General features: G+C 47.6%; 2 protein-coding genes across 5 annotated transcripts in view; one reads left to right on the top strand and one right to left on the bottom strand.

Annotated features, from left to right (window-relative positions):
* LOC128720685 (lissencephaly-1 homolog) overlaps positions 1-23,792 on the top strand; it is a 43,409-nt gene that overhangs the window by 12,771 nt on the left and 6,846 nt on the right. For all 4 annotated transcript variants that reach the window (XM_053814371.1, XM_053814372.1, XM_053814373.1 and 1 more), the window contains one exon: positions 10,726-11,622. In XM_053814371.1, the coding sequence (XP_053670346.1) occupies positions 11,585-11,622 (38 nt within the window). In that variant the 5' untranslated portion in view covers positions 10,726-11,584. The remainder of the gene's footprint in view (positions 1-10,725; positions 11,623-23,792) is intronic.
* LOC128720687 (elongation of very long chain fatty acids protein AAEL008004-like) lies at positions 15,393-18,637 on the bottom strand. Its single transcript, XM_053814375.1, has 6 exons — positions 18,496-18,637; positions 16,355-16,545; positions 16,204-16,284; positions 15,965-16,127; positions 15,738-15,874; positions 15,393-15,638 (listed from the first exon to the last, which is right to left on the bottom strand). The coding sequence occupies exons 1-6, from the start codon at positions 18,635-18,637 to the stop codon at positions 15,393-15,395; spliced, it is 960 nt and encodes a 319-aa protein (XP_053670350.1).

Below are 23,792 nucleotides of genomic sequence, written 5' to 3'. Positions count from 1 at the left end.
ACAATCTCCGCGCATGGGCCCGTGCGGTTATATTGTAATTCCCATATAAGCACAGCCTCCCGCTAGAGGGATGATTTTGCAGCTGATCAAATGAATGAACGGCTCTCGTTGCCACAAGGTGGTATTGCACCGCTGCCCACCAGCCCCTTGGGAGGAGCCTGGTAATGCTGTGAATAATTTCCTCTTTATGACACTCTATCTGCCGGTTCCCAGCCCACTGCGGTGGTCACGTATTGTGCGGAAGCTGCTGCATGGTGCACCATTCGCGTTGGATGCACTCTCTTTTCCCCTATGGAGCACAATTTCTTTAATGGCATTGCGGCAGTGCACAGTGGGATGATGCTGCAGAGCGTTTAGCGTGTCTTTTTTCTCTCATAATAATATGTCTCTATTGGTATATTATTGCACTTTGAGATACCTTTTTATTGCTCGCTTCTGTTGCTGAACGAAGCTTTGGAATGATGATCCATAGTTTATGAATTTAAAGGCTATAAGATCTCTATATATTATCCTATCGCTCAGCATTAAATTGAAATGAGTTCACATCAACGAATCGAGTGATTTTCTAGTCCCAAGAAACGCTGCTTGGCTTACGAAAATGTCCGCCATGTTTCCCAGCGTGTAATGAAGAGATTGCACGCGCTCGGTTGTTACGCTGGCGGGCGAATTTGTGCGGATCGTTCGGTGGCGCAACCCGGGATAGACCAACGCGCAAATCATGGAGTGTGTGTGTGCATGAACATGCGCTTGCATTTCACCGGCTCACCTTCTCACATTCAAATCAGCTACCCGGCTCAAAAGGGCCCGCCGGCTATCATCGCCAATAAAAGCGCCCTCCTCCGCCTGGGTGGTGGAGTGTAATTTTCTAGAAATGAATTAATTATGCCACCCGTTGCCCCGGCGGTGATTTGCTGGGTGGTTTCTGCAAGACCTCCCATTCGTGCGCTGCGGCTGTGTATGTTTGATTTGGATTTTATGCAAATGATCACATCACTGAACGGCTCGCTAGCCCAATTGCGTGGTCCGTTGGATTGGTAGTTCATTAGGCTCTCGAGGTTGAAGGGTTTTGCTTCTTCTTGAAGTGCAATCATGGTGCGGAGATGGATGATTATTAGGCCACCGATGCTCATTGCTGCATCCCACCGGCAGGAGGTGGCTCCTTAGGCTGTCGCCGGTGTGCAGGAAATGGGTGTCGAGGGTGGTTTAACCGTGGGGTGGTTGGGCTGTTGGAGTGGTGCCCTTTGCGCACCCTGAGTGGAAGCTTCGGTGGGTAACGTTTGATTAATGACCCCTAATTGGAAGGGTCGGATGGGGTGGTTTGCTGCGGCAAATTCGTACTTTGTTGGCGATTTTTTTTTTGCGCTCTGTCCACGCGGTTGCCTTTGAAGAGAAGAGCCCTCGCGATGTAGATGATCTTTATTCGTCTCCGGAGCTGACTTATTACGTCGCAGGGTTATTTTGTTTTGCTCTTCTGCCGCTTATGCTTTGCACAATTTTCTCCTCCATTCACAAAACCGATAGCCAAACGAAAAACTTTTTTGCTTTGCTGTCCGGGTTTTGGAGGCAATTTCGCTCTCGAAGGGAATGTGCGCACCAGGTACGTGTGATTGTCTCTATTTGAACCGGGACCAGCAATTGGCGTCGAGGTGAGTGAATTACTGTTTTCGCGCTATTCCCGTGCTAGTTGGCTGGGGGTCTAATTCGGGGCTCGCCAAGTGGTTACGATCCGGAACCGAGTGCCACATTTTGCAAAGGATAATTACGGAAAATGTCAGTTTTGGCGGGAGAGAAAGTTGGGTTTAAATTATATCAAGCATGTTGCATGTACATAAGTTGACGTACGCATTTTTAGAAAAAATATAAACAATCAAAGAAATTCATTACGCAATGATTTCTGTCAGCTTTGGGCGGTTTGCGGGAGTCCTTTTTTGTTTAAACCGTTAATAATAATTACGCCTGAGCTCCAACCTTAAGGGGTGGAGCTTTATGTAATGTATTAATGTGAACTGTACTCAAGATACACAGGAAGACCGGTTAGCAACAAATCGACAGCTTCATTGAAGTGTGAATAAGGCATAAAAGCAAGGTAAATGATTATCCCTCGCCCCGAGTGGTGATCGGTGCTGGGTCTCGCGTGTATGATATATTCACGTCATTATTGGTGAGCATTGGGGTGGGAAAGGAAAATTCCACCATCTGTTGCCGGTCGTGCCGCGGGGGTCCAAAGATTACCGTCCAAAGGGCCCTTCGCGCTCGCGTCTTTTCCGCTTGACACTTTCTCGGGGTCGGATGGAAGAGTGGACAGTTTTCTCTCTCTCCCACTTCCCGTTGTAGTTTTGGAGTTGTCAGGAGGATTAGTCATTGGGATGTGGAGGAGGGCTGTTGGATGACGAATGATCGCGAGGGTTGTGTTTTTACCGTTGGTAAGTGGGTATTTACCTCGTGCACACCGCCGCACTCTGCGCATTCAACGACATCATTTGTCTCCTCGCTAATCGTGAAAATTTATCACAAATTTCCACGCCACCCCCAGGTTGGCCGCTTGTCTCTCCGTGCGGGTAGGATTTCTGGTCGTGATCACCGTGATCCGACGATTGCAAAGGGAAATTGCACGTAGAAGGCAAGCGGCATGACATTTTGTTGCTTTCTTCTGGGATTGGAGCGTTGAAAGGGGGAATATTGAGCCTGTCTGACGATCGAGCGCCACCTGGTGGACCGCTGGCGAATCACTGTAGGAGATCGTATCGTATTTTTCCTGCTTTCCGCACTCATAATACAGAAAACAATGCTCACGATGATCGTTTCACTTGTCGTTTGTTCGTGTACCTGCCTCTCGAAAGGGGGGACGTTGTTGAGATTGGCGAATAAAAAAAAAACAGAAGAAATCCTTGCACACGGCTACACAAGAGAGGCCAGCGATGAAAATCCGCTGGCGGATAATGGCGCAATCGTGACCGTGGCGATACGTTTTTGGACGAAAGGTTGATTGTTGCACGCAACGTGAACGAACCGATGACCGGTTTTGTGAGTGTGTGTTGTTTTATCTGCCTTTCACAGCGCAATATTAATGACGAAAATTATCACAATAGAAGCCCGAAGAGAAGGGCTAACCTGCGGGACGATCCTTTTGGCGATTGGCGGTTTTGAGCGGGAGCGATAGTGAAATACGATATTTTTCCTTCATTCTCTGCGTTTGGATTTTGGCGAAAGGTGGTTAGATTTTTGAAAAATGACAACCTTATGTGCGCAGACAGCCGGGGGATACTGTCCTATAGTATACACCGGGTGCCTCCAGTGGGAGGAAAAATCTGTTCATACGTTTGAAAGGGATCTGTTACGAAGCTTTCACCAGGGGGACAAAAAGGCCGGAAACATGTCGTCAAATGGCGAACAGCTGGCGAACGCAAGATACGCTCGTTGGAACCGCGAGAACGTCCAATGGAGTTGTTGTTATCCGCCATCCGTGCGATGGATTGGTGCAGATAGGCCAGAGGGGTCATATTTTTCAATCATGCATCGCTTTAGGAAAAGTTGTTTCTTTCCATTGAATGGCAGGCAAGGAGAGGTTGTTAATGGCGCATGGAAATAGGGTCATATGTATTCCAGTTATGCTAAACCAAAGGGGAAACTACTGAATTCGCATATGAAGGAGTATCTTTGACGTAATCATAAACCTGCTCGATTTGGTGCTACCTGTCAAGGAGATGGAATTTCTAACCATTAATCCCTGTTGATAGAAAATATATTAGTTTCCGCTACTCCTATCACCATTGTCGTTTAAAACCCGTTCCATTTTGTTTTTGGATGAGGACCAGAGTTTCTGGATTTGGGTTCACGGGCCAACTTTCTCCCTCTATTTCAGCCCAAACTCGATCGATATTGTTGATTTTGTTTGACGGTTTTGTAGGAGACGTTGAATTATTTAACAAACGAGCACCTCTGTATGTGTGCTATGCCAACATTCGCCTCAGCATTCGCCAGTGCTCATGATCCTAAGGAAGTATTTCAGCTTCTTCTGCTTCACCATCACCTTTTCTCGTAGATTATCCGTGCTTTGGTCAGTATGAAGTCACTCCCTCACCGGCTAGACACGACAGTGCGAGTGTGTGAAGGGAACAAATATTGATTTTTTGGCATTGCCTCAAATAGACAAAAAATAGCACTGCTGGTTGCCGCCCAGGTGTTTGGTGTCGGTCGAGTAGCACGTACGGATGTGAGGATGCTTGTTAGCTAAGTTGGCGTCACCTCTCACATAGGCTGATAGTTCCTAGGTTTAATGCTTGTCCATGCAGTTGTTTGGAACTGTCCTGCCGTCATGCTGAGCTTCAGCCAGCCCGTAATGTTTGCCGAGTACAGAGGAAGCAACCTAGCCATTCTCAAGCCTCAACTGGCGTCCCGCGGAGTCTCCAGCTAATAATAACCCGATGATGGATGAGGTCATTGTTGGATAATTTCTTTCACCAATCGCGTTATAGCCCCAACCGAAGGATTGAAGGTGGTTGATTTAAGACGAATCACGGTAGAGAAGGTGGGCCCTTTTTAGCATGACTCCAGGACGACTCCGCGCTTCTCCACCTACCTCCACCTACCTCCTTGTTCCAACCAAAGGTCGTAACCTCGTCAGTCAAGTTCGTAGCCAACCGGCGGGAGGTTGATGATCGTTAGCTTGTGATGAGGAAATTATGTAAGCTCTCTCCGGGCGTGCATTAGGAGCTTTCTTTGCAACATTTAACACCCTTTCATGATGGTAGCGTGGCTAGCAAAGGCGGCGCGTTGCGCCATCCCATGATTTTAATACCGTGGGAAATGGGTATCGATCGGATGAAAACTTTATTGACCGAATAATAGACTTCCCATTGCGCGAACCGGCGGTCCATCGTCGGATAGTGCCAGCTGCGCCACGACATGCAATTTCGTCGTTATGTCATAAATTTCTGCCTCGCTAATTCGACTTGCCAATCGTGTCTGCCCGACGTGGCCACCAACCGTGGCCCAAGTAGCGCGTTCTTGAGTGTGGATGTAATTAGAATCTGGACAATTTTGTTCACGTGACAGCGTAACTTCAGAACCACGTACTCCACAAACCGCAAACGAGGGCCTGCCGACTCCCGCAGTAACTCAAGAAGCCGATGTTCCGAGTCAGGAACATTTTGCGTTTGTGGTCGAAAAGCCAACGGCGGTTGTAGGGCTTCTTCCAGTCGGTTGGAAATGGATACCCACTTAGACTTTGAACTATTCGATACGGATGGGTCCGGTTCTTCGCTTGGACGTGATTAAATCGATAAATCTTGTTCGGCCGCTGGAAGGATTGTCGACGGGACCGCTTGGGGAGAGAAGTCTAGTCACAATGGCGCGCGCGCGAGCTTGGGATCAAGCGCGTACTGCGCTACATTCCGACGTCTTCCGCCCATTCCGACGTGCCTCGACGGTCGCTGGCACCTCCAGAGGCATTTCTGATGACATCTTTTTTTTTCTACAACATTTCTTTTTCACCGTGAACGAGCGCCTTCTGTTCTTTGCCGCTCGGTGCGGTACCGCGTTCCTCTTTTTCATTATTAATCACCTTATCGACCCGCGTCTTGTCGGTATCTGCAGTGCAGTTAATACCACGTTGAGGAAGTTTCTTTCATCCATTTGCTGTATGTTCGGTTCTCCATTTGTCCAGTGTTGTTTTACTTTAGTCAATATATTGCGCTTTTTTTTAAATTATCAACGGTGGATTGCAGACAATATCCTCTAGAGAATTCGCAGACTCGGATCTGGTGAACGAGATATCTCTAAAACAATCCGAGTTATTGATCGGCATTTTTTGTACGTTTCCTAACGAGTTTTTTTTTTGCACCATCAGGAAGGAGTTATGAAATGGTATCGTTGGTTGCAGCTTGAAGCGAAAGGGAGACACCTACAAAGAGAGAGGTGTCAAATACTAAATATGATGTGCTTTTTCACCGCGGATCATTTGTCGGAAGCGAAAATCCTCCGCGCACGCGAACACAAAAAAGCGCTTCAATGTGTATCTATATATTTTTTGCTACTGCTGCCATGCCACCGAGTGATGGGAGTTTCCGTTTTTTTTTCTTCGTTCCCCCTTACTTGATGGTTTCTTGTAGGAGAAAGGCATGTAATTGATGTCTTGGCAAAACAGTGCGACCGGTTGGCCATTCTTGATCGAGTTTTTCGTCACGCCCGGGAATAAACCCGACGATGGGGGAGAGCAGAAAAGTAGGCCCGTTGTTCCGTAACCATTTATCGGCACAATTGGTAATTTAAGGGTAGCCTTTCCAACGCGCCGTACCTTCGGCAAAAGGTGCGAACGGTCGCCGAAGGACAGTTGGTAAATGTTTCTCCAATTGCAGTCGATTAGAAATGGAGCCACTAATCGTTGGGACTTGTTGGAACTCGTTGCGAGAGTGGTCAGTCCGCGGGCACCCTGCCATGAAATGGGGTGTCCAAATGTTTGCTGGTAAACGGAAAGGGTGCGTTGTTTTTAGGAGTGAAGCCACCCGAAAAGTTCAATAATTTGTTCAAAGAGAAAGCTTGTCATTACGCACGTGGGAAATGGATTTGAAGGAGATTGGAATTTTGAATTGGAGCTACTGCTTTTGTTCGTATCGAATGTGTGCTTCGCCGTTTGCGGAACATTCAGCTCGAAGGTGGAAGAGCTGATGCACATCGTATGTAAGACATTGTCGAATCTCTCAGCTTACGGAAGAAGCTGTGGCGGTTCGGAAAGGTTTTTATAATTTTGAAATAAATTAATCAGTTATTGTTATGGATTCATTCCACTATGTAGCCTAAAGCGCAAAGGTGTTGCACCTACTGTTATGACAAATGGTTTGACAGATTGGGTCGTTCCGTTCGCGATCCTCGTGCTCGCTACCGTCTGAATCCGACATTTTGCGCCATTGCGCTCTGCCCCCGGTGGGTAGAAGCAATCACGAGACTACACACCCGGCTAGATCGTGACTCAATTAATATTAATTTCCCATCCTGGAATCGTGAGAAAACGTTTCAGAGCGGACATGAATCAACTCCCATAGGGAAAAGAGCCTTTATATAAACAGACGACAACGGTGTGGTCCCTCGAGTCAGCGCCGTATTTTTATAAGTGCGCCGGGTGGGCATGCTCGTTTTCATTAACCTGCCGCCTCGGAAGGTGATTCATTATTAAATGGTCCCATCCGCTCACCAGGGGTCTCTCCTCTCGTAGGCGTGGTGCGCACGACCGGAAGTAACCCAGAAACCTTCCCATCCATGCTTTTCCCCCCAGCCTGGTTTGTCAGCGCCAAGCGGGCACGAAAATTGACGATAGAACTGCGGCAACTCACGAACTTCTGCGTCTGAGAAGATACATGCGATCCGGGCGAGGCGATAGTCGCGCCTGCAGCAGTGCTTGTTTGAGTTGGATTTTTCGTTTCTTCCTCTGCAGCTAAGGGAGGTGCTCGTCGAAAACCGGCGAGTCCGTTTGGATAGACACAGTGAAAGTAAAAGCATCGCGTGGTGGTTTCCTTTGCTGCTGGCACCAACAGGTTTCATGTCTGAAAATCACGACGGCACTGAAGCTGACGCTTATTAACAACACATTGTTGTCTCCGATTTGATTTATCGCGGGAAGAGTGTTTGATGTTTTTAAACACCTTCACATTATTTACGGCAGCACGACGACGGGGAGCCTCTTAGTTAAATATGCCCCATTTTTGACGTATGATCATACATGACAAAAAATAGATTTTAATTTCCGGGCAATACTATCTTTTCTTCAGACTTTTGCCGAAGGCTTCAACAATCGTGACGGTCGAGGTTCGTTAACTGAACAAACAGAATAACGCCAACGATGAACATCGTCCTTCCGAGCTCGCGTTTGTTACCCAATTGCCAATTGTGCCCATTTCCTCTGCTAACCGAAATCGTGCAGCGGAAAAGCGAGCTCTTGTTTGCTCGCCGATGGTTGGTGGAAAATAAAGAAACCCAAAAAGCGATCGAGAGGAAAAAAAAAACACCCTCAAGTGCGCTTTTGGGCCATCTCCGTCGAGGGCACCATATAGCGCACCAATGTTGAAGTTGAAACTACGAATGAGAGAGATGATTCTCCCTCGACGTTGAGCGGTTGCTTACAAAAGGCTATCGGTAGCTAGTGAACCGAATCAAAAGTGAAAAAATAAGAAACCAAACGCCAAACTGACGCCATCTTTGCTTCTCGCTGTGATGCAAGGATGGATTTGCTGTTCCAATCGCCGATACGCTGCAGCTGTTGTTCTCGTTTCGAATCAAAATCTAGTTGGGGCTCCAAAATGGAGTCAATTTGTCTCTCCTCGCGAACACCTCCCCCAATGCTAGCCAGCTAGTCTGACGGGGAATGTTCATTATATCGACATTTTGTCCTCGTCACGTGCACGCGCGCTGGTGCATCTCGTTTCTGGTGCAGTTGGATGGCGCTGCAGTTTCGGTCGCTTTTGTGCAACGGTCGTGGGAGCATGCGCACGGGCTCGTTCCTGAACCCCCTTTGGATATGTAGAATGGAGCGATGACGTGGCTTGAACGAGAGGAAAAAAAATGCATGAGCAAACAGGGAAAAATCAAGCGAAAGCTAAACTCCAGCAGGGATGAAAATAAAATGGATTTTCCAACAGCCAACCCACGGATGTGGGGCCTTTTCCGTCATCGGCCACTTACGGAGGGCTAAACTTGGAATGTTTTCTTTCTCTCTGTTCGCGGCAGAATCAGCGCCAACATATGTCACCGTAGCCGTCAGCATAGATGGTTGATCGTTGGAAAATAACCTGCAGCGAGTGTGGTGCGAGGGCTTTTCCCTTTGTCGCCAACGAGGGAAAAACCATAATCCTATAATTATGCGGTGTTATGGAAATTTTCGTTTACAAATTTTCTCGTTGAAAGAGTCCTCGCAAGGGCTTTACTCGATGGATAATAGCGCATGAAGCGTGCCATAACCTTCGTGCAGCGATACGAAGGAATAGAATGAGCAATCATTTTAATGCGGTTTTTGTGGAAATTAAAATCCATACGGAATCTAGCGTCATAGAAGGGATTTTTCGGTGTGACCATGAGAAGGACCATTTATCGATCCGGCCACGTCTAGACCTCGCTCTAATAATTCAATCTACTGGTATTCGAGTGGAAGGAGAGCAATAAGGCCGGCCGTTTCCTCGGCTTCGCGCTGTGGGTAGTCCGACGGAAGTGCTAATTTCCACGGGGTTCTTTTGTTCACGGGTGGTTTGGTAATGTATTCACCGGATCAGGGCTGTGTGTCAAGAATGAATGCCGTAACCCCCACGTGCATCGAAGAAAATGCTTCCTTCCGGCAGGAATTTAGTTACCAGCACACATCGTGTGGAAAAAATATTCACATTTAAAGGCATAAAAAAGGGGAAACAAGCAAAGTTTATTATTATGGCATAACGAGCTTTCCGGAAAGCAATAGCCAACACACGGTCCCGTATGGATTAATTCAATAAAACAAATCAAATGAGAGAACGCTTGGTTAGAACGGGTCGGTGGAAAAAAATACTCCAAAATCGCCAAACGACCCACGTAAAAGCGCGATAAAAACGGCGGTTGCATAAATTAACCATGTGCGGCCATCGGAGTATGTGTGTGTGTGTTGATCACCTTCTTTGTGCGGCCACCCAAGGAAGGTGGGCCTTAATGAGACGCCTTAGACGTAAAAACGTTCAAAAATGAAGCACACTCATTCGCATCTGATTTGATTTGTTAGCATTTTACGTGCATCACCAACGGCTTTACTTGGGCTGGACTGGGCGATACTGGGTTGTATTTATAAAATTTAATAGTAGCCATTTAGCGTGACAGGGCGCACACAAATTTACGACGTGTGTGAAAGAGCGTCACAAAGCGTACGTGAGAGACGCGTTAGGAACGGATGCATTTGCGTGGCGAATCCCGCCGCCGATTGATGGTGGTCGTCTCTAAATGGTAAAATAATACCCGGCAGCGTTTGCGTTTAGACGTTCACTTGCTGCTCCTGCTGCTGCTTCCGGTAGACCGGCTCCAATGACGCGCCATTCTAAGGGTAGTGGAAAAAAGGTATCTTTTCCACGTTGCGGTTTTTTACTACTCGCTGCCGATATAGCAATTAATGGTGGTGGCGTCTTTAAAAAAAAACCCAAACAACGTGACAACCGGGTCTGAAATGTAACACCTCTAGATGAGCTGCGGTGAATCTTCCCAGAGGAGACCTCCTCGTCTTTGTAACGAAAGGAACGGATCTCGCACGTGCACGCGCGGAAACACAATGGGTGGTGTTGCATGGTTCAGAGGATTTAGGCTGAAGAGACCTCTCAGTAGCAGGCTGATGTCGGAGGCGATTGATAAGGTGGCGGTCGAAGTGCAATAGCGTGTTTTCGTGTGATTTGTATCCTTTTCCTTGACTCAAATCTCTTTCTCGCGTGCGTTCGTAAGGGCTACTGGTTGATGATTTTATTGTACTTCTTGCTCTAGCGTCTTGAGGTTACACGTTTCTTTCTTTCAGTAAAATAAAACGAACCTATATCCGGTGTCAAAAAGGCCAGACCGAGGTTTGGCCAGACGGGCTCTCTGCTTTGTAAGGTTTCCGTATTTAACTCGAGAATCTAATTGTGAAGACAATTCTTTTCGTCTTCTTGCTGCTGCTGCTGCTGCTGCTGCTGCTAACTCGAATACAGTGATGTTAATGGCTTCTGTTTCTCTCCGTTCTTTGTTTAATTTCAGATGATTCACACTTTTCCGTGCAAGTGAAAACGACGACGATAGCGAAACATCCGACGGCCATCAACCGCGCGCGGAAGCATAAAAGGCGAAGGCGTCACAATCGAAACGTCCTTTCGTCTGTTGTGTGGATTCTGTGCCCGCTGGTGTCGCTAGGTGTCTTTCAGCGATCTTTTTCTGGTTAGGAGGCGCTCTCTCAGTGGCCCTTCAACCGATCAACGACAAATCGACGACGAAATAAACCAAAAAAAAAAAAACACAAAAGAAGAAAAAAATAAAGAAAACAGATTATAAGAGGTGTGTTACACTCGGAAAAATTTACGACCCTTGTGCAACTGGTGGAAGCGGATATACGCCCGAATGGTGCGTTCAGTTAATGTGTAAACTTACCGTGCAAAAGGCGAAGCAACAAAAAAGTTTGAAGCGAAACTAGGCGAAGCAAAATATTATCTGAGCGAAAAGCGATCGAGAGCAGTGAAAGTGTAGTGTGGGAAGAGTGGTGTGAAGCAAGAAAGAAGGTGATCGAAAGTGAAAATTTAATTGAATTTAGCGAAAATCTACCCGCTGCCTGTCCCCTTGTCGGACGTGCATTCGCGGCTCTGCCAACTCGTACGTGCGCGTGTGCGAGAGTGTTGCTCCTGCGTCACCCGCCGGTGTGGAAAAAGCTTGAGGCAGAGATCAATCCTATTTGATCCCACATCCTTTAAGCGTTCCCGCAACGGATCGATCGACGAGCCGGAAAAATCTAAACCACCGCCAGCAGGAAGACGGCGGAAGTATCAACAGCGACAGCGGCAACAACAGCAACAGCACGGAACAGGAGGAGGACGTTATTTATCAACATTCACCAGCAGATCAAAACATGAAAATGGTGTTGTCACAACGGCAGCGCGAGGAGCTGTAAGTTTTTCCAGTCAATTTTCCGGGAACGCTCTCTCACGATTGGGTGGGTGAAGAGTCGAAGAAAAAATCTTCCAATGCAAGGGCCGGGACGGGATGCCCAAAAGTATAGATAGACGAAGATTTTGCTTCCTTCCATGGACGGTCCGCCTGCTGGACACGACTCTACGATGCCACGGTCTTAAAATAGCTTCACCGTCCTCAAAACGCACTTCCCTCGGGCGAGAGTGCTGCAAGGCTTTTTTTCCTCCCCTGCTTTTACTTCTTTTTCTGGACGCCGGATTCAATCTGGCCGTGCCCGGAATCGAATTGGGTTTCCATTGGGGCGCGTGGAAAGGGAAGTGTGTCATGAAAATAATGGCCCCACGGTGCGATTGATGAGGGGGAGTTATTTATATTTTTCTATCCTGTGCATCACTTTCACCTACATTTTAGTCGCCACTGTGTGAACATTGGATGCATGGGTTGGCCACGGGCCGGGGGTTGTAGGTTGGCAGAAAGGAAAGGGCGCATTAATTTCTCGATGGATTTAATGGACGTCTTTTGGTGTAATAAGCAGATTCATTTTCGCCTTCGCCGTAGGACTTGAGATCGTCATAAATCACGCTGAGAAGAGCTGCTCAAGTGTTTTGCAAATATGCTGGCTAGAAACTTGAGTATATTTTTGGAAAATAAATAATTCCATTTGAACTCCATGTAGCAAATCGTTATTCAGCGATTGGTATCGGCTAATAAAGGACGCTCGGAAGCAAATCGCTACCGAAGTGGACGAATAAAGACGATCAATCGATCGATAATCGTTTGCATTTCCACACGAGTTTCACTATTCCGGTTGGTCTCGGTTCCTATTTCCGCGGTCCGTGATTCGATGTAATTTATGCGTGTCCACGTGGGGTGTAAAAATACACGTGTGCCTGCAACACACGCCATACCGGGCGGAAATGGAAGCTAAGTGGACAAGACCTGTTGTCGTGCTCCTTCCCAGACGATCGCGAACGCGTCACCATGATCGGTCCCGATTAGCGATACGACGAAAACATCCGGCGCTCCCTTGGCTGGTCTGGGGGTTGTTTTGGCTCGATTCGAATCCCGATGGCAACTCGTGTAGCGTTTCTATAAATCCCCGGATTGGAAGAGAAATGGCCAAACGGTGGCTGCTCTCCTCATCCATTTTCCCATTCGCCTCAGGCTGAGGGTAGCGACTGTTTTATGGCTGCTTCGTGTCGGCAACCCCCAAGCCACGCCGCGCTTATTGCGTGTTACGAAATGTTGGAATTTCGTGTGTCTATATGTGCCACGTGCGTGGTGGCTTCGTATGAACCCGAGAGCCCCGTAGATAGGGGCAACACCGATCAAACGGAGAAAGGCCAGCAAGGGCGGGGATGTGCGCCGGCCTACAAATAAAATCGATCGGTGAAGAAAGGCCGCGCTGAAGTGAGAAATGTGGTCCACCCGTTGTTGGCTTTGGGGCTTCGTCACGTCTGCGACAAAGAGAAAAGTGTCATCCGGTTGGATCGGTATCGGGGAATGGTCTTTGATCCGTCCGCTCGTCCGGCGGTTCGTGGGGTTTGATCCTGAGGCTAATGGTGGACGGGTGATAATTGGTAGCAAGAGCGCCTGGTTTTTAGTTTCGCTTGGGGGCATTGCTTTGGCTGATGAAGATGTTTTTTGGTCGTATCGAAACGGAAACCACCGGGCATCCGTATGCAAACGAAGCTGAGGGAGCAAATTAATTTATACACCTCAAAGGTAACACACACCGTTTGGAGGGTGTTTTTATACGCTCTATTTAAAACGCGAAACACACCATAACCGTCGTATTATCATTGTTGTGTCGTTTTCAACGGTTGTGCTAGACGGTGGTTGTTTGTGCTGGAGGATTAGCTTCATCGAGGAAGAACCGTCGAGCCACATGAGGGGGTGGAAACCACCCTTACCGTGAGGGCATGTGCTTTTTATACATAAACAAAAAACGACACTTGGCGCTCTTGTGTGGTGTCGATCGTGTGTGGCATTGGCAAATGGCTTCTTCCCCTTTCCACGCCAGCGATTGTGTCTTGCTTCCTTCCTGCACGTATATCTCTGCGTGGTGTGTGCAGTGGACCGATAGGACTTTACTACTCGCAATGCCGATGACGACAAACGGACGGCGTACGGTTACTTCCTTTGCGTGACTAATCTTCGGTTTTTGCGTTGGTTAGTGCTGCGCGAAACACAGCGAAAATGTAGCACCCGATGCCTGTTTACTCTGCAGGTAAGCACACACAGGAAGGTATCGTAAAGGAAGCACAAGTTGTGACTCGTGATAATAGATTTTTGAAACCATCCGAACGCCTTTGTTGGACACAGTCCAACCACACCACTACGAGAGGGAGAGAAGATTGATCACGGCACTGTTTGTGATCGCGTGTCATACAAAGGAAAAGTAGATAAAATTGTTTGATAAAGCTAACTATTGTTTTTTTTTTCGCGCTGGAAATAGAGTAAAACGCCTTAATAGAAACGCGACGTCGTGGTAGGCGAATGAGAATTTCAATTATGTCTATTGATTGCAAAATCTCTTATGGGGGTAGCTACCAGCGATCAACCAGCTCGATTCAGTGCAGCTAGCGCCATCTAGTTGTGAGTATTCGAACTAGGCCGAATGTTAGCATGCGTTACGATCGCGAGTAACGCTCAGCTGTTTGTGGTGTTTAAAGGATTTACAACATTGAACTGCTGCGATCGAAGATCGGATGATGAAACCTTTATAAAATAATTGTAAATGTTTCCTTTTTAGCCGATAATTTTCCTTGTCAAACTTTCCCTAGTCTCATCTGACACGGATGACACTCGTTCAGTTTCTTTTTAATCCCCAATGTAGATGAATTCGGGGGGGGGGGGGGGGGGGGGGGGCGATTTCCTTTCGAACATTTCGAACCATGGCAGCTTTCGTTAATCTTTTGCCCCTGTTGAGTCGAACCATCCGATTGAGCTAGTATTCCCTCTTTCACTTTTCGCACCCCGCCAAATGTGGCGGGAATCCGAAGGATGACGCAAAGTCACGCTGCTTTGAAAGGGCGGCCAGATCGAGAGATCATGGGAAGAGACGATGAGAAATTGGCTATAGAAAATGCAGCGCGAACGCAACGCTATTCACGCGATATCAAATACGATGGCAATTAACAGGTAAAAGTCATTTCGTTGTGGTTTCAGTATCAATTGAATAAAACTTGAATAATTCTCACCACACACCGCCAGCAGAGAGAAGACGCTTTAGTTCAGTTAGTGCGTTTTCATGGGCGCGTGAAACTGGCACTGGAAGATGTTACGTCCAGTGCATTGATGGTTTCTTTTTCTCTGGGTCGATACTTTATTTAAAAATGAAAAATTACTTGCTTTCTACTTCTTGGCTAGTTTTTTTTTCGGATGTATTCGCTGAATTTTCAGCACACCGCCGCGTAAACTGTTCTTACTCACAATAGCAATAATTTTCTATTAGCTGAAGCCTAATGTTTTCTGACTTATAATTTGGTTACTATTGCCGGTTCGCTTTTGGTCGTGATGCTGGCGGTAGCAGAAATACACGTGACTAACAATACAACATTATATATTTCCTAAGAACCCCACCTGTATGAGAGAAGGATATGTTGGTAGGGTTTTGTGTGCCACTACAGTCGTTCCACTGCATTTCTTATCACAATAAACACGTACAGTGCAGATAGGTGGTAATGCTATTTACAAAAGTCACTCGGTTAGCCTTAGCTTAGTCTTTTTTCGGTATGGAAAGCTTATTGTTGTTTTTGCCGCGTCTCCGTCAGTTCCTGCTGGTGTCCAGAGGCGTCCGGAGTGGTGGTGTGTGTTTCCTGTACCGTTTTACCGCTGGTCTGCTTCCGGTAATTTTCCAGATAGAAGTTCATAAACAACACGAAGAATATGCTCGCATTGCAGAGCAGCAGCAGGGTGATGAACTTCGGGAAAGCACAATCCGTGAGCAGCGCGTTGATCGCATGCCCGATGCAGATAACGAACTGGGCCTGGAATGAAAGCACGATAGGAAACGGTGGAATGTTTGTGCTTTGTCGGGTCGGTGGCTGAATCAACACGGCGTTGACGTGAGGATAACTGAGACTTACTATCTGGATCTCGGTCATGTACTTCTTCCACCAGAGGTACTTCTGATAGCGCGGTCCCATCGCAGAGAGCATGTAGTAGAAGTACATTAGCGTGTGGACAAAGTTGTTGATGATGTTGGGAAGCGTTGCATTTCCGCCTGCAATTTGGGGTGAAACGAGAACGGGATTTTTTGTTTGTTTGATGAGAATGTCTTCAGTCGATTTTACGTGGGCTGTGAGTAGCATACCTGCCAGGAACTTGGTTAATATCCAAGCCTCGATCGGTGTGAGCGAATGATGATAGAGGTGTAAGTAAGAGATTTGCGACTTTTTCTTGCGCAGCACGAAAAACACTGTATCCGCAAATTCAGACAGCTTCGAAAGGTAGTAGATGTAGCAGAGATTGAACATCTGTGGGATGAGTTAAAACATCGTTAGAGTAACGGTTCAACAGTTGCAGTAGTTTGTTCTATGTCCTTTTTCTCACCCGACGCGAGAGGTGATCGTCATTGTAGTCCACCGGTTGGCATGTCAAACTGTAACCGCGAGCCCATCCGGCCATCAGATGCTACGATTCAGGATGAGTAAAATAATTAAAATATCTCTCAAAGCACTGAATTTGGACACCTTGAACTTGCCTCATAGAACATGTAGGCGCTCAACAGGACCTGACCGAAATTGTAGTAGAAGAGCGTGTTAGTCAACTGCATCGGTTTTCGGTCACGCATATACGTCGGTCCGATGATCAGCACCCAAACGAGGTATGTTAGCACCATTCCGAGTGTCGGCAGCGGGTTGTCCATAAATGGCAGGTTTTTCGCGCGTGGATCTTCAGGATCAAAAAACAAGTTGATGGATTAGCAACGATTCCGAATAACATAACACTAATGGACACTTATCGGGAAACAAAGATGTCCACACACTTTTAAGGTCAATGCGATGAAGGAAATGATCAAATAGGAATTAAAACTGAATCTAAACTATTCCAATCTGCAGCCTAGAGTAGCCTCGATATAAACGATCGAATGCATGATTAATGCAGCATACGTTCGATTTCGGTAACGCATAACTTAACCTTGTCGCTTCGGCTGTGTCGCTTCTATTCATATCTCTAGGTTTTTGTCGATCTATGATTAAAAATAACATTCGAAGGCCACAAACAGGTGTGAGGCAATCGCTTAGCTAGTCGTCTGTCGTTGGTCGATCAATATAAGCGATGGAAAAACCTATATCAATTAACGCGCACAGTTCGCTTTTAACAGCGTCATGTACGGATATGGTCAAAAACATCCAGCTTTTCGTGAGTGTGCTAGGATGCTAGTAACGACCGACACTTCGGTTCTAGCTGCGTACGTTTCCGAAGTAATTAATTAACGCATAAAAAGGGACATTCGCATCATGACTCGTGTTAGCTTCTGGTCCAACACCGTTAATTGTTAATTGTTTTTATCTTGATTTCGTCCTCCTCACATTTTACGATTTGCGAATAAATCACTCATTGCTTAATCACACGTTACGGAGTTTTATGGTCTTTTCGAGGTGTACTGGCGTACCAATATCGTATGTGTCCTTGACAATTAAAGCACAAGCGCCCTTAAGTAACGAAAACTTATTGCAAAATTCATGTTCCTTGCTCATACACCAAAGAGAAATACGGCAGCAACGAATGCCAGGTGGGGAAACAAGCAAATATTTTTGGTGACAGCAGTAACTACTCTGAAAGACCTTCGCCATCGTCAACCTGTGGTGCTTGTTTGTTGGTTGATATCATGTCGCTACAATGCACACATCATGACAATGTGAATTCCCATCTACGTCGTCGAGCAAAACGCTGAGTTTATCGACCCCGAGGAAAATTGATACCACGGACCATCTTTCCCAATAGCGTCCGGACATGATAAATGGTTCCTTTCTGTTTTTTTGTCAAACATTTGCACAATGAGAAGGTGCCGACGACTGTTCGGTGGAAGGTCTCACATGACAAAGAAGGGCAATGCGTTAATATCATTGTAAAAGCTCATAAATATCCACTATTGCATGTAGATCAGATACGGCGAGTGAGATGGTGGAAGGAACATTTCTTTTTTATTTGGGTCAAGCTCACGGTGACTACAAGTCAAGTGGTTTTTGAGGCATTGCCTGTGGCCATTATGTCATACACTTGAACTTGAGAAAGCTGTCTCTGAGGGAGGACGCCTTTGCTTGCTGGAAAGCCCAGCTATTACATACCAGGCCTGGGGCGGCCAATGCTCAGTAATCGTTTTGTGCCGCAGAACTACAATGTGAACAGACAGACGTATGATGTCCAACATTGAGGGTTTCTTGGACTGGTGGTAATCATTAAGAAACGAGCATGCACCGCCTTAAGCAGAGTTGAACTTGATACGAGCCCGTGAATGCTTAGCGATGGCTAAGCACGGCGCGTGTTTGTGGAGTTCAATGGTCAAGCGATGTACTAAGGTTAGCATTTGGCGGTCAGCATCACCTTATTTGCGCCCCAGAAAAACGCTCTTACAGTAGCTCTTCAATGTTATCCGGTACATTAAACTGCTGATTAATTAATGGTATTTAAAAACTACACGAAAAAATCTACTTCTTCCTATGCCAAACATGTGTGATAGATTAGGCCATAACTTTTGTTTAAAATTTAACATATTTGACATAATTTTCAAAGCGAAACACGCTAGAACTATTTCTTTCTGTTTACTTTTAATATTAAGAGACAAATGTATATTTGGCATTTTTTGGGCCAATATCTACTAATTTGCCGATTATTTACCTCCAATTAAATCTTCTACCAGATTCCAGTACCGATCGATCAATCGCGTCCAATTGCGATCGGTTTGATATTCATCGATCGCTAGCTGCATGATGTAGTTCGATGCAAGAGTAAAGTCGGTGAAGTTGTCTCTGACGTCCATTATGAGGCGTTGGTAATTAGTATCTTTTGTAAAAAAAATAAAGCAACTTCGTAGTAGAAAACTTCACTTCACTTGATCTATTTGTCACTAGGTCATTCGCGCGAAAACACCTCCTTTAGAATGCCACTATACATCACTTAACACCGATCGTTCTTAATGATCAAATATCGCGTTCTCGGCCCTTGAAAGACCAATGCAAATGCCCGTGGCTTGTCAACCGCACCGAATCTGGGTCAGAAACATCGTCAGCAGGCGGTTCTAGCTTGACACGGATTTGCCAAAACCCGTCACGCACCCCCAATGTGTGACCTCCGTTCGTCACATATGCAAACAACTAATCACTCCTTTCGAGAGTAGTCCGGTAGCAATGGCTCTTTGCGCAGAGGGCACTAAACTCGTCCGGATGGACGACACCTGTAGGTACGGCTGTGCGCCCAGAAGAACCCTTTCCACGTACGGTGGCAACGTTTAACTCTCGCACTTCCCGAACTGGTCGAAGTCACCAGCTGAACTGAACTGACCTGCCCGCGCCCAAGAAGTCACCGCGTCGTGCACAGAACTGCAAAAAACATGCATTTTCCGAACGGTGTCGGTGGAAAAATCGTCGTCGACGACCCCCACGCTAAACCACGCGCCCTGACGGCTCTATTTCCCACCCCTGCGGCGGCGCACCCGTTCTCGGGCGGAGGGCTTCGCGAAACGGTTGCAAAAATATTTCGGCTCAACCGAGGGAGAACGAGAGAAGGTGTGTGTTTCGTAAACGGGCTGATGTCTTTGTTTCTCTTCTGCTTCTAAACGCCCAAGGACCCTTGCTACGAACGCGCCACTACTCTGCCATCGGTTGGGGGATTTTCCCACTCCTGATTGTGCTGCTGTACGCGAGTTTCCTTCGCGCAACGACGGTGAGTGTGAGTGCGTTTGATCTGACGAACGGTCTCGGATCGGTTGTTATCCTCCGAGGGCTGCTAGAAAAGGAGCGACAGATCCGGTTCGCGATCGCGCGCGTGCTATGTTGAGCGAACGCATAAACAGTTTTTTTCTTCGCTTCGTTCTACGCCACTTTTCACGGCCTCAGGGTGGAAGGAAGCGAAGCAGCCCCTCCGTGTGACACACGATCAAGCGGCGAGATTTAAAGCCGTCCCCACCAGTAGCACCATCGCGTTACTTCTCTCCATTCATGGGTCGAATGATTTGAACCGTGGTGGCCTAAGGGAAGGGATTTGGAAGAATTCTGCTCAGTTCGGTCGTCGTAGTCTTCGGTAGCCGGCCAATGAAACGCATGCCAACGCGACAAAAAAGCGGGGCACATCTGCACGATCGCGAAGAGCGATCTCGTGTGGTGACGCAGCGGAGCTTAGTGTCCTTGAACACACAGGCTTGGAGTGTTCGAGACTCGCGTTGCAACGGTAGCGGCGTGAAAACCATTAGCCCTCGTTGCAGCTAATGCTCGGGATGCTGGCTGACTGTTGCACTTGCGCGAGTGCATCGTACAGAACGATCTCGCTTGAACCACGACGGTTGGGGTAAAGGATTGTGCAGGAGAAGAATCCATGCGCCTCTCGTTACCTGTAGGGCACTGGTTTAACCTGTTCCTTTTCGCGGTTATCTATCGTCGGTAACGTTGCATTTCAGGGGTTTTGTGGGGTTTTTCAAGATCGACCACCGCCAACTTATCTGGGAAGTGCATCGAACGAGTACGGGATTGATTTCACTGTAGCAATCGATCGAGAGGACGATGCAAGACGTGACTCCGCGTATGGTTCGCGGTTGAAAAACACTCCATACACGGTTTCGGTGGTTGGAAGTAGGAAAAATGTCAACCCGCTAAGAAGGGGGTTCGTCGCTTGCAGTCTTTCGATTCGTTAACCGTTGCGTAAACGTTCTTTCAACCAGCGATGCAGAATTTGTAGAGTGAGACTACAGATTGTGTGGCTTTTAATTCTGAGGCAACACAGATTGAGCAGAATTAATCGATTTAAGTATCTTTTCTATATATTTTATGTTGAAAAAATTGTGAGAAAATGTACTTAATGAAGACGCGGTTTTTCATGTTACTTTGTTAAGTTAAATATTCGAATTTTTGGGTATTTCACCGCTGTATTCTCCTCTATTACGTGAATCAAGCTTATTTGCATTGACGTGTTAACGCGCCTTCCAACAACACCATTCGTGGGAGCAATGCTTCGGCATAGCCATGAAATAAATTATTCAAAGCTGCCAAAAAGGTGTTCGATCGTGTTGCAAAATTAATAGTGACCGCGTCACGGAATGGAAATGAAAATCATTTTCAAAGCGCAAATTAAAGAAATAGTTTTATTTACCTAATGAACCCTGCATCGCTGTGATCGCGCGAGCGCGCTCTCGGTATCGGTGGGGGTGACTCTCAAGAACAACGATTGCCACACCGAATGACACTGCGGAATTTCATCCTTCTGCTGGTCGTTCCATCGAAGTGACCAGCTTCCATCGGTAGTGTCTGCAGGGATTGTTGCGCCACTCGATCTAACAGCCGGCTCCGTTGAACAAGGATGGAAAAATAATGCCCACTCCAACGGGTTCTGGTTCTATCCGGGGTACTTCCTAACCCATACCCAGGCGGCAAAGGCCAAAACAGCACCGTAAACCATATGTCGACAGGTTCGTGCCCTCCCCTTATTGCCTCCGCCTGGTTCAGTTATAAAATCCAAACCCTTTTCCGTACGATCGAACCTAATTGAGAGAGTTGAAGTTGTTAAGGGAGGGGACTAATTCTCGCCGAAAGTTCAACGACATAACTGGCGCAAATTGTCGTCCACCGGTTAGGTTGGGCTGTGTTCCCTTATCCGACCAGCCTGCTGAATGTCGCAAACGTGTCCCAAACGCACCTAGGAAGGAAACCGACCATTTAGGATGATTAATGAGCCAATCATCTTGGGCGCGCTCCGCGCACCATACTCTCGATTTCAGTGCGCACGGAGTGCAGTGGCCCTTCGTTCGACCACGAGTGCTTAACGGTAGTGAAGGTCTGCCGACGTAAACCACCGGTGCTCAATTATGTTGCGTGTGTGCTTTTGCGTGGTTGGCATCTTGGGCGCCCTGCTCTCTCAGCATCACCCATGTGGTGGCGCAAAACACCGTCGCCGCCGAACTTTTGTCGGTCAGCGGCGGAAAACTTGTTTGTTTTTCGCGAACTCTCAAGTTCTCTGTCCGCCGCGGGTCCGGTTGCGCGCACCTGAAGTTCACCGGGGTGGGTCGATCGGCGACAGCAACATGCACGCCATCGTGAACCGTGGTTCGCTTGTGACCGGTTCTCAGTTACCGTGGGTCGTGCGCTATCCATCCAGCGGCATTCGCAAAAAAAACCTTAAAAATAATAATAAAAGCAACACATGGCTTCAGCATTCCAGGCGCGCGGTGCAACATTCGAGAAGTCGCTTTTTTTTTCTTTTGCCCCCTAAATCTTTGTGCGAACGCAAAGACAACGGTGCAGCGGGCCGAACCTGTGCGGAAAAGTTGTGCAATCCGCGTGCAACTGCACCTTCGCGCCGTTTGTGGCAAGTGGTAGTCCTCGCACGACGTCGTTCTAAGCCGTGAAAACCCGTTCACTTTGGTTTGGTGCAGGGATGGCACAAGCGAGACAGCTGTGAGATTATTCTTTATTCAGCCAACTTACAATGCAGAATTTTTGCGATTTTATTTTGCAATTAAAGCGTTTTTGCCAGGTATAAGAGATATTTTATTGCTTAATTAATCGTAAAGGCACGTATCAAACGATGCGTTTGACACGGCTGGATATCGCACTGGGAGTGTTTTCTGTTTTCTTCCACTTCTTGGCGACAACTAATGGACGTGCACTGCAAAATACTGACCCACAGAGGGGTCCCTCGAGAGGAATCCTGTCCCAGCAAGGTCGACTTGGTATCAATTCGACCGTCGGTTCAACGATCGGGTGATAAGTCTGGGGAATTCATCACCGTATCGGTGTGTGGCGTGTGATTACGGAGCACGTTTGAGCCCTACTACGCAACGGCAGCGCCCTATCGAATGGGTAAGCCCACCCAGGCTCCAATCGATGACTAAACGGACACAACACCACGCGGTGGCCCTTCGCGTGAAATGATGGGCGTTCCCGCGGAGGGATCACTTTCGAAAGCGACAACCCGTATCGCTAACGAGCAAAAAGGGCGGTGGCAGCGTTTCGCGATGATTCGTGCTCTGAACCATGAGACGATTACAACCCTCGGTGGTGATGCTGTTTTAAATAATTTGCCCAACTTTGACCGACAACCGCTCAGGTGCGCATTGACCTGAAGTTGCAGTTGTCCGCCTGAAGTTGATGGGGTTTACTTCGCTTCGCCGTGATTCGTTGCGGTTGCCGTGTGAGCGTAATGCACAGATTTTACGCCACATATACACCGGCTGCGGCAAGTGATCAAGGGATTTATCGCTGTAAATTCGAGAATTAATGCTCTCTGCCTCTAGGCAGTGATCAGGCAGGTGGCTGACTGGGAGCAAGAGCCCAGTCTTGCGCAGCACCGCCCATGGGCGGATGTGGGCGTCTCCATGGGGGGTGGGTTTTCCACGCCACCAAATTCGATCCGTTCCGTTCTCGCTAGATTTCGATCGTAACGCGTCGCAAACGCCGATTACAATCGTGGCGCGGGAGGTGTTTTCTCGATTGATTTCGAAGGGTGCAGGAGGACTGATGATAGATTTTAGTTGAGGTTTTATTTTTAAACCTCCACCTCCCCCCCCCCCAATCTTCTCCCTCAGGGGGAGGGTCCACCGGTTGCAAAGAACGATACTTTCGGCCGATTATCGACGGTCGTTTGCAATTTGATCGCTGGCGCTGAGATCGCCTCAATCTCCTGCAAGTCGCGCGCAAATTGATGGTGGATCGGGGGTGGATATGTCTGCCCCACCACCAGAAGGCCACCAGAAAGGGCCGGTAATTTGGCCGACGGGTGTAATGGGGCGCGCAGCCTCAAGTGCATCCGTCTTGGCGCGATTATCCCGCAGTGAACGCTGTGCGAGGCGTTATAGCGATCGTCGCCAATCTAGCGTATCCTGAGCGGGGTCGGAATCGATCCGAAATCGAAACAAGCGAGGTTGGCCTCCGGGCGGCGGTTTTAGCGCGGTTCGTTGAGTGACTAATGTGCCGTTCCGAGCGCCATAG

Source organism: Anopheles nili, chromosome 2 (genome assembly GCF_943737925.1).
Source record: "Anopheles nili chromosome 2, idAnoNiliSN_F5_01, whole genome shotgun sequence".
In the NCBI taxonomy this organism is placed as follows: Eukaryota; Metazoa; Arthropoda; class Insecta; order Diptera; family Culicidae; genus Anopheles; species Anopheles nili.
Note: the sequence above shows the minus strand (reverse complement) of the source record. Positions and strands in the feature narration are given on the sequence as shown.

Bases quoted from the DNA above. Each gene is read 5' to 3' on its own strand.
- LOC128720687 (XM_053814375.1), bottom strand. From the start codon at position 18,637: ATGGACGTCAGAGACAACTTCACCGACTTTACTCTTGCATCGAACTAC. The intron at 16,546-18,495 runs GTAAATAATCGG...TTGATCCTGAAG, and splicing joins GGTAGAAGATTTAATTGGAG to ATCCACGCGCGAAAAACCTG. The intron at 15,639-15,737 runs GTAAGTCTCAGT...CTTTCATTCCAG, and splicing joins ACATGACCGAGATCCAGATA to GCCCAGTTCGTTATCTGCAT.